General features: G+C 36.5%; 1 protein-coding gene across 1 annotated transcript; it reads left to right on the forward strand.

The window, feature by feature from the left end:
- Positions 1–345: 345 nt before the first annotated feature.
- On the forward strand, positions 346–9,913 carry LOC148938358 (aldo-keto reductase family 1 member B1-like). Its single transcript, XM_089107848.1, has 4 exons — positions 346–466; positions 3,627–3,794; positions 7,522–7,638; positions 9,896–9,913. Exons 1-4 carry the CDS (start codon positions 395–397, stop codon positions 9,911–9,913), a joined length of 375 nt encoding a protein of 124 aa, XP_088963974.1. The 5' UTR covers positions 346–394.
- The last annotated feature ends 3,538 nt before the right edge of the window (positions 9,914–13,451 follow it).

A 13,451-nucleotide genomic window follows, 5' to 3' on the forward strand; every position in this document is an offset into this window, starting at 1 on the left:
CACGAAATATAAAGCATATCTTTTCTATTTTCCTGTAAAACTTAGTTTGTGTAGCTTATCGCCTTCAGAATGACCTCAATGGCTTCGTCACTTGAATTATTTGATACGGAATTAGCTTCACCTAGAAAAATGATGCAAATACGCGAACCAACTTTTGTTTATTTTGACTCTGCAAATATTATTGATATCTGCCTAATTTGCAAACGTGTGCTACTTCAGAATTAAAACTTTCACAATTTCTTCTTATCATCTGTAAGTATAAACGTAGACTGTATATATAGCCTACATACAGTATTTGAGATTAATTTCAAATCTTGCAAAGACTTCGGCACAGTAATTTCGTTAAGTTAATCCAACTTGCTTGTTTTCTACTGAAATCTGAATACTGAAGAAAATGGCTCAACGTATACCACCTATCAAAATTAATGGTTATGATGTGCCTATTTTAGGACTTGGGACTTGGAAGGTGAAAGAATTTTGAATATTACATAGGTACCTAAAGGCAAAAAGTTACCCCTCCCCTCCTTCTTTTGAGGACCAAAAACATAAATAAAAGCGCAGTAATTTTTAATAGTAACCAGAAAATAAGGAATATGACGTAAGCAATTTCTGTTTTTCCAAAATTTGCCAAATCTCCTTCCCACTCCCCATATTTGATATATTTTGTTTGATTTTTTCTACTATAAAAATTATACGGACTTATTTGGATATTGCGCTGTTCTTCAACCGCATTTTATAATAACAGTTGTTTTGACAATTTAAGTTTGTGTAAGTCTGTAATAAGTGTGATATTTTTTAAAACTGGGTATAAATTAACATTGAATCACCATTATTTTTACTTGTTTTGTATTCATATGGTTTTAGGATGTCAAGGGCTAACTCTATTTTGGCGAAATATAATATATTATTACATTACTTATAATATTAATATATAATAAAAGAAAATATTGAATTTATTTATAATAAATTTAAAAATATTTATTTAAAAAATATTGTTATTATAGTTAAATTGTATAATTAAATCATTATTAAAATTTATTTATAATAAATTTAAAATTATACATTTAAAAAATTATTATTATTATAACTGATTTTTAATAACATAATAATATACACTTAACCAAAAAAATACACAGCTGGGCAGAATTTTTAGCTTTTGATTTTCTTTCTGTGTTTTTTTTTTTTTCTTCGTCGCCAACTTTTTTCTAGGATAACATAAGATATCCAAGAATCATCGGTTGTTTGTTATGTATATATATTTGGATTAATTATTTATTTTCAAAAAGTCAAGTTCTGGGCTTAGGATGAGAAGTAACGTGTAAAAATGATACACTGGTTTAGCTAGTGCGATAAACGTTTTAAAAGGATAACAGCTAGGCTAATTACCATTGGCAAAGTAACCCAGAGTATTTTTGGCAAACACTCTTCCGTTAAGAAAACACGCAGTTTTAGCTTCAATTTCACTTTTATTTTATATTTCGTATGGGCTATTCCAGCAATACCCACCCTCTATAAAGTTAACAGCTAATTGTTTACCCTGGGCAATTTATTCCGTTGTCTTTTTGAATAATATTCTTTCCTTTCATTAATTTAGCACATGTTTTTTAGATTTACTTTTTTTTTCTTATATATTGTATGGAATTCTTAAGAATATCCAAATTGGCATACTTTTATGTAAACATAGGCATACTCAGAACCTTTTCATTTTTAAGTAGAATGGGGGACTGCCAAATACCAGGCCTAAAAAATTCACATTAACGTGTTTTTCTAAATAATTAATATCTTAGCAGCTTTCCTTAACTCCCCCCCCCCCCTCCATAACTGGTCCCAAGCTGGTGTCTGGTACTACCTTGGGGTCCTTACTTTTTATTTTTATTTGGACAGAAGATTTTTTTTAGATTATTTGAAAAACGGATTTATGGAAGAGTGTTTCAAAAAACGGAAAAAGAATTAAAAAAAGACAAAGCAACTATTTGAAATAATCATAAAGTCTAGCAAAAGTCCCTCAATCAAAACATAGTAGTTCTATTATTTTGCTAAACTGCTTCAACTCAGTTACTTGTGAAAAGTTAGTTCTCGACTTAGATAAGATAGTATTAATTTCAAAAGACTATCACAAATTCTGATTAAAACCCTCTAAAAGGAACAAACCTTAAAAGTATTTAAAAAATATTTCTCAGACATAAAATGATCAATGTTAAAATTAAAGAAAACGCGATATCACAGTAAATAATTTGAGCTAAATACATATACGGTTCGAAGTGACATGCTTCGTCTATTTTGAATTGGTGAAAGTGTCAGGGACAAAAATCGGGCTCGTTTCATCGTTGAATGTATGTAGTGGAGATTATCTCTGGAGGGTATACCTCAATCAGGAATATATGCGGAGGGTACACACATCTTGTAAAATGCAATCAGACTTAAATTATGCCTAGGATTTCAGATTACTTACTGTTGATGAGTTCATTCGTGCTCATAGTTGTCTTATGTGGCGTTCACATGTTTGTGGCGTTAACAATCAGATTCAGCAAGAGTTCCGTGTCCAAGCTTGTATGTCTGACCATGCACTTGTTTCGACATGGGAGTCCATCAGACACAAATGAGAACACAATTGTTAAGCACAGATGGTAAATATGAAAATAAATTAAAACATGTAGGGACGAATTGGGAGTGGTAACAGCAGAAGCCTTAGAAATAGTATGATGGAATGTGAGTGCTTCGTCAGTTCTTTAGCTCTGGACGGTTTAACGCTCAAATGAGTTTGCAGTTGAAGCAGCAGTAGTGGTAGGAGCAGAAGTAGTAGCATTAAATATCTTGGACATATGTCTCTCCTGAAACCTTCTTGGGATTTTAGAAGCTGTCTTGTATGTAGATTTGACGTTTTAGCAATCATACTAATCACTCTAGAGTTAATGTTACATCTAAAAACTAAGACAAAAATTAGAAAACTAAAAAGAAATTTCAAAATGAAAGATTAATCTATTTCATTGGGTATTAATATATTTATAATCCATTTTAATTATTCGACATAAATATAAATTGAAAGTTTGGAGCTGTGAAGATGAAAATAAGGGGAATAATTTAAAAGTGAAATAAAAAGAAAGATTATGAAGAAAAGAATAATCAAGACAGTAAATACATACATGAATTTCAAATATAAGAGCGTAAGATTTATTGCTTTTAAAGGAATGTGAAGAATCGTATAATTGCTATATCCTCCAATGGCAAAAAAAGATAAAGAACACGGCATTGGACTTTACAGTCCCTACCAGCGGTAATGATCTCCGTCTCGTGACCCTTGATCCGGGAAGTGGAATGAGGGTGGAGGCCCTTCAGCTCTTCAGCCATCCTGTGCTTTACCACACTCTTCCTGTTTACCTTCCCCAGATTTCTTCTGGTACCCATTTAGAGCTGGGAAGGCTCTGGCCACTCACCACCATTACGCCACTCACCCCCCCCCCCCTCCCCTTCCCTACAAAATAACCAGCAACGCCAGGACCCTAACCCCTGCCCTCAAAGGGGAAAAGGATTCCAAGTTAAGCACGCCCACCCTTGGCTATCTTGCTATGAATTAACTAAGAACTATTTTCTGATAATAATGCAAATTTTTGCCTTTTTATTTCCAGTCTACCCCAGGTGAGGTAGAACAGGCTGTGAAAAACGCTATTGAAGTTGGTTATCGCCACATTGATTGTGCAATGGTATATGAAAATGAAAAAGAAGTGGGTGCTGCCATCAAAGCCAAAATTGCTGACGGAACTGTGAAAAGAGAAGAACTTTATGTTGTTAGCAAGGTATCTCAAATTTTCAAATTTTCCCTCTATGAAAAAAAAGGTTTTCTTTGTAAAAATAGACATACTGTAAAAGATTTATAGTAAGAATTTTTTTGTTTTCTTCGATATTTTTCTTTTTCCCTCTTTTTCTATTAATATTTCTTATTATTTTATATTATAAAAATCATTTGTAAAATCGATTTTTTACTCCTAAATTGTTGAGCCAATAAATTTTTTTTCTAAGGCTGTTTTATTCTAAGGCAACTTCTCTTTATTAGCTAAGACTAGGTTAGGTGGAGACCCCCTCATACCTCACACAAAACGTGAATACAAGTTGCAGTCTGATTTCCCCAATAAAAACAAAATCTTTAAACGTAGCAAAACATTAGCAGATCAACAATAATAAAAACCGAGAAGGGCCGTCTTTGAGATAGAACCTTAAACAATAGAATCAAGAAATGTTATCCATGGATATCAGGCGAGAAAGCTAGGTGATTATAAGAGGTCTGATAGAGTGTTTGCGAGGTCTGCTCTCTCTCTCTCTCTCTATCTCTCGCTCTCTCTCTCTCGCTCTCTCTCTCTTTCGCTCTCTCTATCTCTCTCTCGCTCTCTCTCTCTCTCTCACTCTCTCTCTCCCTACCTTAGTCTTGCCAAGAGTTGCCACCAGCTAAGAAAATAAAACCCCGATTTTTCTTCAAAAAAATCCGCAAATTTCGAAAGAAATCCCGGAACACGGTTTTTTAGGTTATACAACATAGAGCTGCACAGTGATGACGTAAAAAAAAGGTGCGTAATTCGAAGTATGGTGAAACGTGGTTTCTAGTTGTAACTAACAACTGATTGTCAATTATCCTAGTATTATTTCGACGTGAAACGTTCTGGTGGATTAGTAGGATGTACGACAAACATTTTAGGCCAACACAATTTCCCAAAGTTCCGAGAAAACGTGTCGACGCATCCACGTTTCATCGTTATTTGAATTTCCCGCCCAAGACTTGACGTCACGCTTCGCAGCAATATAGCGCGTCCAGACTATCCGTTTTCTGGAATAATGGGACGGAAATCTGGAAAAAAGAATAGTCGTCCACCCTAGGTGTTTTTTTCAAAAACTTGGTGTTTTTTTTATATCTGTACAAATTTATCAGCTATCCTCATCAAATCTGTTGTTCTGAGCCAAAACTAATAGAAAGCCAATTTAAAGCCTCAGTTAGACAATCTAACTTTTTTCTATTCAAAACCATCTTAGACAACTATTTTTATCTATCACTTATTGTGTCTAATCATCTTCTTCTTCTGGCGTTTTTTCCAGAAAAGTTGCCCGCGCTACCACTTCCGTCCCATTTTTCCATTTTTTACCCTCTGATTATTCCTGCCCAGAAAACGGAAAAATGGGACGGAAGACCTGTCTACATTCCTAGATCTTTGCCCCATTTTTCCAAAAAATGGATAGTCTGGACGCGCTAATATTCAATATGGCTTGGCAAGCAGTAAAAGTTGCCTTTTATCATGTCTTCACACATCCCTTTCCCTTTTACCATACCTGCTTTTCTATTTAGCGAAAGTATCGCCAATTAAGAAGCGGTAAGCATAACTATCATTCGTCTTACAAAAGCATCCTTTTGAAATGTCGAGGCCCTACTCAGAAAACCTGGATTCACTACTCAGAAAACCTGGATTCACTACTCAGAAAACCTGGATTCACTACTCAGAAAACCTGGATTCACTACTCAGAAAACCTGGATTCACTAATCAGAAAACCTGGATTCTGAGCGTACTAAAATTTGAGAAAAATCCAAACGATATCATTCAAACATTCAGTCCACGGATTCTTAATTGTATAAAAAAAGGAATTTGCTGCTTTTACACGAAAGAATCTGGAAGATAAACAGACCCCCTTTTCCCGTATCTGGGTACTTAGAATCCAACTATCTTGGTATTAAACTCGGCCTTTGGGTGTTTGAAGAGAAAACTGTAAAGCAACAGTCAGAAAAACTGTTACTACTGAGCTATTAGTAAAAAGCGCTAAGTAAAGCAACCAACTAAAAAATGACTTGTTTCTCAAATATTTATTGGTACGGTTCAGTAATAATTTCGGTAATTACAGCTCAAATAACAGCCCTAAGAAACTGGACTAATGAGCTTCAGTCGAACTAATAAACTTTCAAATGGGGAAAAATCCATTTATTTTGACAGTGAAAAAACAGGTACAAAAGTCCAGATATTTCTGGACAGGTACAAAAGACCGAAATATCTGGACTTTTGTACCTGTTTTTTCACTGTCTAAATAAATGGATTTTTCCCCATTTGAAAGTTTATTGGTTTGTCTTAGAAAGGCAGTGTGGTCTAAGAAAACAACACCTAATTTAAAGGTGTTATGTCGAAAATGAGCTTCAGTAAATCAAACTAAGCTCGGTTAGCGCAAGCATAAACATTAAGTCTTCTTAAAGAACATAATCCATATAAACATTTTCAATTTTTTCTCGTTTATCTGGATACTCATCTGCGATCTTCAAAGTTTGGAACTTTAATACGGAGTGGAATATCATGTGCATGAAAGTGTCTAAAAATATTAGAACAATCTGGGGAATACGCTGATAGCGATCTTTTCAACCAATTGATGTACATTCTTTAAACGGCAAAAACGTACGACTACGTATATTGAAAAACTTGCTACAACCTAAGGAAATCACACAATGTTGGCAGATCATATGGTCATGACTTTGTAAAACTAATTTTTCCCGAAGTTTCATCTGCAAAACACTCAAATAAAAAGACACTGGAACTGAGCTCTACTGAGCATAACAAGTTTTCCGATGGTATTTATCGCTTCCGCTGCCCTAGATTTCAGAATACATTCGAGACTCATAAAATGATGTCAAAAACTCTAGCAAATGTTTTTGCTTTGAATTTGCCGCTCGTCGCTACATTGGAATCGAATTTTCAAAGTCAAATCCCGAACGAAAAAATCGTTGCCCCAGTGTAATGGCGCAAATACAGAGGGGACAAACAAAAACAGAGAATATTTCTGATATCGTACAGAAAAAAATAGTAGAATATCAGCCAAAAGCGTTAAAAATCTCTTTTTAATCGAAAAATCCTGGTTTTTAGTAAACAATCCCGTTTTTTTTACAAAAAATCCCGAAAATCCCGGACCGCAAAAAAATTCCGGAAAACCGAGATTAATTCCGGACGGTGGCAGCCCTGGTCTTGCCCTTTCTACTAAGTCTTGTCAATCGCACGCCCTAACTAAGGTAGCATGGCTTATTATATACAAAAATAAACTGGTATCCTGCAAAGTGGATTCATCTTAAGGTTATAAACATAGCCAGTTACGTAGCAACATAATAAATATAGTATCAGATTGTTTTCATTATGGATAAATAATAACTAATTAATATACTTTAGGTTTAGTCCAATTAGGTTTTTTTCCCCTTCGGGATACATTCCAAACAAAATGATTTAGTTGCTCTTGCAAGATATGCGGCTTTACGTATAAAAATTGTAGTATTTATAAAAATTAATAAATTAGGCATAATAAATACAAGTATAAAAAAACAAATGTTTTAATATATAAACTTTTTTAATGCATAAACAAAATAAATGCACTATAATATTAATATTGGGGTATTATGTATAATACAATAAAAATATATCATAGTGTTATTTATGACAATTAATAAATGATAAGTAATTGGTACAGTAAAATTGACAAGAGGTCTTGCCTAATGAGTATTTTTGTTCGTTTCAGCTTTGGAATACATTTCATCAAGCTGATTTAGTAGCTCCTACTTGCAAGAAATCTATTGAAGATCTTAATGTTGGTTATTTAGATTTGTATCTAATTCACTGGCCAATGGCATTTAAGGTAAAACTAATTTTTTTGGTTACAGTTAGAAGGCCCGATGTCCAGAAAATTAAGTATTAAAATTTTTAACTAATGGCGGTTTTTCATGCTGAGTGAAGAAATAAAAACTTAAAGACAAAGTAATTTCGCTTAAATTTAAGCCCAAGGCTGTATTACCAAATCCACATGGATTGTCTATATTCTTGGCTCCCAGTCCTTCAGCATAAAAAACAGATAAAAAGCAGTCGAAACCGGTGGCACTGATCTCCGTTTCAAACAGTTCGTGGTAAAGAACAAAAAAAAGCGAAAAAAAGTAAGGAGCGATGAGGCTCAATATTAACCGAAACTGTAAGATACAGTCTTGATAACACTAGATACATCAAAAGAATCGATTTTTGATGCTGATTCAAAATATGTAGAATTCATCAAATTTAATGGTACCCATCAGATGTTATGAGCCTGAGAAAACTTGCCGAATTTTTGAAAAAGGGGATAAGCACCCCGAAAATATCAAGTGATCTTAATGGAAATCATTCCATCAGATTAAGAATGCCAGAGGACCCTACTGCAGAATGTTTAAGCTTATATGTAAAAAAATGTGGAAATTTTTTTTTTTTTTCATAATAAATATCACATTTGGGTGTTTTTTTGTTTTTTTTTTTTTTTTTTTTCTAAAGGAGTGTTAAAACCGAACCAGCGATCGCAAAAGATCGGGAGAGGGCTCATTTGATCGGAAATCAAAAGGTCTAGTGCCCTTTTTATGTGACCAAAAATATTGGAGGGCACCTAGCCCTCCTCCCACGCTCATATTCCCCAAAGTCACCCGATCAAAATTTTTAGATATAAAAATTTTGTTCATCATAGTTGAAAAACGTAATAACTATGTCTTTGAGGATGAGTTAACCCCTCAAAGTCCCCGGGGGACGGGTTGCAATTTATGAAATTTGCCCATTGTATTGGTTATTGGGAAGTATACATACGTTTTCCGGGGGGATTTTTCTAGTGGGTGGTCGGGGGTTACGTGGGAGAATCTTTCCTTGGAGGAATTTTGCAATGGGAAAGAGAATTATTCATGGAGAGGGAGCCGGATTTCCCAGTATTATTAAAAAAAAAAAAAAAATCAGAAATTAAATACAAAAAAACAATTTTTTTTCAACTGAAAGTAAGGAGCATCATTTAAATTTTAAAAAACCATAAATTATTACGTATATGAGGCGGTCTCCCTTCGTTGGTACCTTGCTCTTTACGCTAAAGTTTTTTTTAGTACTTTTAAGAGAGCTATTTATTCTAATTAAACGGCCTTTGGATTCAGGAGTCATTCTTAAAAAATTGGAACAAGATTCAAACTTCAGCGTAAAGAGCGAGGTACTGACGAGGGGGACCCACCTCATATACGTAATAACTTCTGTTCGTTTTAATCACAGTACTTAAGTCAGGGATAATTATGAAACACTTCCTGGCTTCCCAAGATTTTTCTAGGTACCCATTTAGATCTAAAAATACTGGCTGAGTTTACGGAGTCACGCCACACACCCCTGTCACAAACCAAATAATCACCAGGACACAAGGACTTGAACCCCATCCCTAAAGGACATTTTATAAGGGGGTAGATGTGGTTTTGTCAGGGGGACGGAGGGAAGAAGGGAGAATTTCATCTGGGTGTAGAAATTGTAAGTGTGAACAATCAGAGGCAACGCTGTAGCGTTGCCTATAGTAAAGGCCATACGGCTCCAATGTTTTATTATTATTATTTATTTATTTTTTTCCCCAGAGGCACTTCATACGGAAGGGGTCGTCGTAGAAACTTAAAAGGGGGCTCATTCTATTGGAAATCGAGAGTTCTAGTGCCCTTTTTAATAGTCAAAAGTGATGGGAGGGCAACTAGACCCCCCCATGCCCATCATTCCCCCACACACATCCCATCAAAATTTTGAGATAGCCATTTTTTTCAGCGTAGTTGATTTCCTGATAGAAAATATGTTTTGAGGAGGACACTCCCCCAGAGCCAAAGGGCAAGGGTTTTAAGTTATGCCCTGGGGGCATATAAGGTTTTTTATAAAAGGCGTTGTCGTAGAAACTTCAGAACAGGCTCAATCAATTGAAAATTAAAGGACTAGTGCCCTTTTTAATAGTCAAAAGTGATTGGAGTGTAACTAGCCCCTCCAACCCCCCACCCCCCCCCCACGCCCATCAATCCCCCAAACACATCCAATCAAAATTTTGAGAAAGCCATTGTGTTCAGTGTAGCCGATATTAAGATAGAAATTATGTTTTTAAGGAGGACAATCGCCCATAAACCTCGGGGAAAGGGATGTAATATATAATCTGAGGCCATATAAGGTTTTTATAGAAGACGTTGCCATAGAAAATTAAAAACAGGCTCAGTCGATTGGAAATTAAAAAATCTAGTACCCTTTTTCATAGTCAACAGTCATTAGAGAGCAACTATCCCCCTCCCCCCCCACGCCCATTATCTCCCCAAACACATCCAATCCAAATTTTGAGATAGCTATTTTGTTCAGCGTAGTTGATTTTCAGATAGAAAATATATTGTTGAGGAGGATGCTCCGCCACAACCCTCAGGGCAAGGGTTTTAAGTTATGCCCTGGGGGCATATAAGGTTTTTATAGAAGGCGTTGTCGTAAAAACTTCAAAACAGGCTCATTTGATTGGAAATTAAAGAGCTAGTGCCCTTTTTAATAGTCGACAGGAATTGGAGTGTAACTAGCCCCCCTCCCCCCCACGCCCATCCAGTACTCAAACGCAACCAAACCAAATTTTGCGATAGCCATTTTGTTCAGCGTAGTTGATTTTCCGATAGAAAATAAGTTTTCGAGGAGGACATTCCCCCACAAGCCTCAGAGCAACGGCTTTAAGCTATGTCCTCGGGGACTATAAGGTTTTTATAGAAGGCGTTGTCGTAGAAACTTCAAAACAGACTCATTCGATTGCAAATTAAAGAACTAGTGCCCTTTGTAATAGTCAAAAATGATTGGAGGGTAACTAGCCCCCCTGCCACGCCGATCCTTCCCCCAAACACATCCCATCAAAATTTTGAGATAGCCATTCTGTTCAGCGTCGTTGATTTCCAGATAGAAAATATATTTTTGAAGAGGACACTCCCCCACAACCCTCAGGGCAAGGGTTTTAAGTTATACCCTGGGCATATAAGGTTTTTATAGAAGGCGTTTTTGTAGAAACGTAAAAAAAGGCTCATTTGTTTGGAAATTAAAAAATCTACTACCCTTTTTAATCGTCGAAAGTGATTGGAGGGCAACTATCCCCCCCCCCACGCCCATTATCTCCCCAAACACATCCAATCAAAAATTTGAGATAGCCATTTTGTTCAGCGTAGTTGATTTCTAAACAGAAAATATATTTTTTATGAGGATATTCCGCCACAACCCTCAGTGCAAGGCTTTTAAGTTATGCCCTGGGGGCATATAATTTTTTCATAGAAGGCGTTCTCGTAGAAACTTCAAAACAGGTTCATTCGATTGGAAATTAAAGGGCTAGTGCCATTTTTAATAGTCGAAAGTGATTGAAGTGTAGTTAGCCCCCTCCCCCCAAGCCCATTGTTTCCCCAAACACATCCAATCAAAATTTTCAGATAGCCTTTTTTTTCAGCGTAGTTGATGTCCGGATAGAAAATATATTTTGAGGAGAAAACTCCCCCACAACCCTCAGGGCAATGGTTTTAAGTTATGCCCTGTGGGCATTTAAGGTTTTAATAGAAGGCGTTGTCGTGGAAACTTCAAAACAGACTCTTTCGATTGCAAATTTAAGGGATAGTGCCCTTTGTAATAGTCGAAAATGATTGGAGGGTCCCTAGCCCCCCCCCCCCACGCCCTTCATTCCCCTAAACACATCCAATCAAAATTTTGAGATAGCCATTTTGTTCAGCGTAGTTGATTTCCAGATAGAAAACATACTTTTGAGGAGGATACTCCCCCACAACCTTCAGGGCAAAGGCTTTAAGATATGCCCTGGGGGAATATAAGGTTTTTATAGAAGGCATTGTCTTATAAACTTCAAAAAAGGCTCATTCGAGTGGAAATTCAAAGGGATAGTGCCCATTTTTAATAGTCGAAAGTGATTGGAGGGCAACTAGCCCCCCCCCCCTCCAAGCCCATCATTCCCCCAAACACATCCAGTCAAAATTTTGAGATTGACATTTTGTTCAGCGTACTTGATTTTTAGATAGAAAACATGTTTTTGAGGAGGACAATCCCCTACAACCCTCAGGGCAAAGGTTTTAAGTTATGACCTGGGGGCATATACGTTTTTAATGAAAGCGTTGTCATAGAAACTTCAAAAAAGGCTCATTCAATTGAATATTCAAAGTGATAGTGCCCTTTTTAATAGTCAAAAGTGATTGGAGGGCAACTACCCCCCCTCCCCTACGCCTATCATTCCTCCAAACACATCCAATCAAAATTTTGAGATAGCCATTTTTGTTCAGTGTAGTTGATATCCAGATTGAAAATATATTTTTGAAGAGGACACTCCCCCACAACCCTCAGGGCAAGGGTTTTAAGTTATGGCCTGGGGGCATATAAGATTTTTATAGGAGTCGTTGTCGAAGAAAATTCCAAAAAGTCTAATTTTTTTGGAAATTTAAGGGATCGTGCCCTTTTTAATATTCGAATGTGTTTGGTGTGTACCTGGCCCCCCCCCCCACGCCATTTCTTTACTCAAACACATCGAAACTAAATTTTGAGACAGCCATTTTGTTGAGTGGAGTTGATTTCGAGATAGAAAATATGTTTTTGAGGAGGACACTCCCCCACAACTCTCAGGGCAAGAGTTTTAAGTTATGCCCTGGGGGCATATAAGGTTTTTATAGAAGGCGTTGTCGTAAAAACTTCAAAACAGGCACATTCAATTGGAAATTTTAAGGCCTAGTGCCCTTTGTAATAGTCAGAAGTGATTAGAGGGCAACCAGCCCCCCCCCCCACGGCCATCATTCCCCCAAACATATCCAATCAAAATTTCGAGATAGCCATTTCGTTCAGCGTAGTTGATTTCCAGATAGAAAATATGTTTTTGAGGAGGACACTCCCCCAGAACCTTCAGGGCAAAGGTTTTAAGATATGCCCTGGGGGCATATAAGGTTTTTATAGAAGGCATTGTCGTATAAACTTCAAAAAAGGCTCATTCGAGTGGAAATTCAAAGGGATAGTGCCCATTTTTAATAGTCGAAAGTGATTGGAGGGCAACTAGCCCCCCCCCTCCAAGCCCATCATTCCCCCAAACACATCCAGTCAAAATTTTGAGATTGACATTTTGTTCAGCGTACTTGATTTTTAGATAGAAAACATGTTTTTGAGGAGGACAATCCCCTACAACCATCAGGGCAAATGTTTTAAGTTATGCCCTGGGGGCATAAAGTTTTTTAATTAAGGCGTTGTCATAGAAACTTCAAAAAAGGCTCATTCAATTGAATATTCAAAGGAATATTGCAATTTTTAATAGTCAAAAGTGATGGTAGGGCAACTAGCCCCCTCCCCTACGCCGATCATTCCTCCAAACACATCCCATCAAAATTTTGAGATAGCCATTTTTGTTCAGTGTAGTTGATATCCAGATTGAAAATATATTTTTGAGGAGGACACTCCCCCACAACCCTCAGGGCAAGGGTTTTAAGTTATGCCCTGGGGGCATATAAGATTTTTATAGAAGGCGTTGTCGTAAAAACTTCAAAACAGGCTCATTTGATTGGAAATTAAAGGGCTAGTGCCCTTTTTAATAGTCGAAAGTTATTGGAGGGGAACTAGCCCCCCCCCCCACGCCCATCATTTCCGCAAAAACATCCACTCTAAACTGTTATATAG

This window comes from Artemia sp. Qi Xiang Cuo, unplaced genomic scaffold (assembly GCF_049724085.1).
Source record: "Artemia sp. Qi Xiang Cuo unplaced genomic scaffold, ASM4972408v1 HiC_scaffold_2954, whole genome shotgun sequence".
Classification (NCBI taxonomy): Eukaryota; Metazoa; Arthropoda; class Branchiopoda; order Anostraca; family Artemiidae; genus Artemia; species Artemia sp. Qi Xiang Cuo.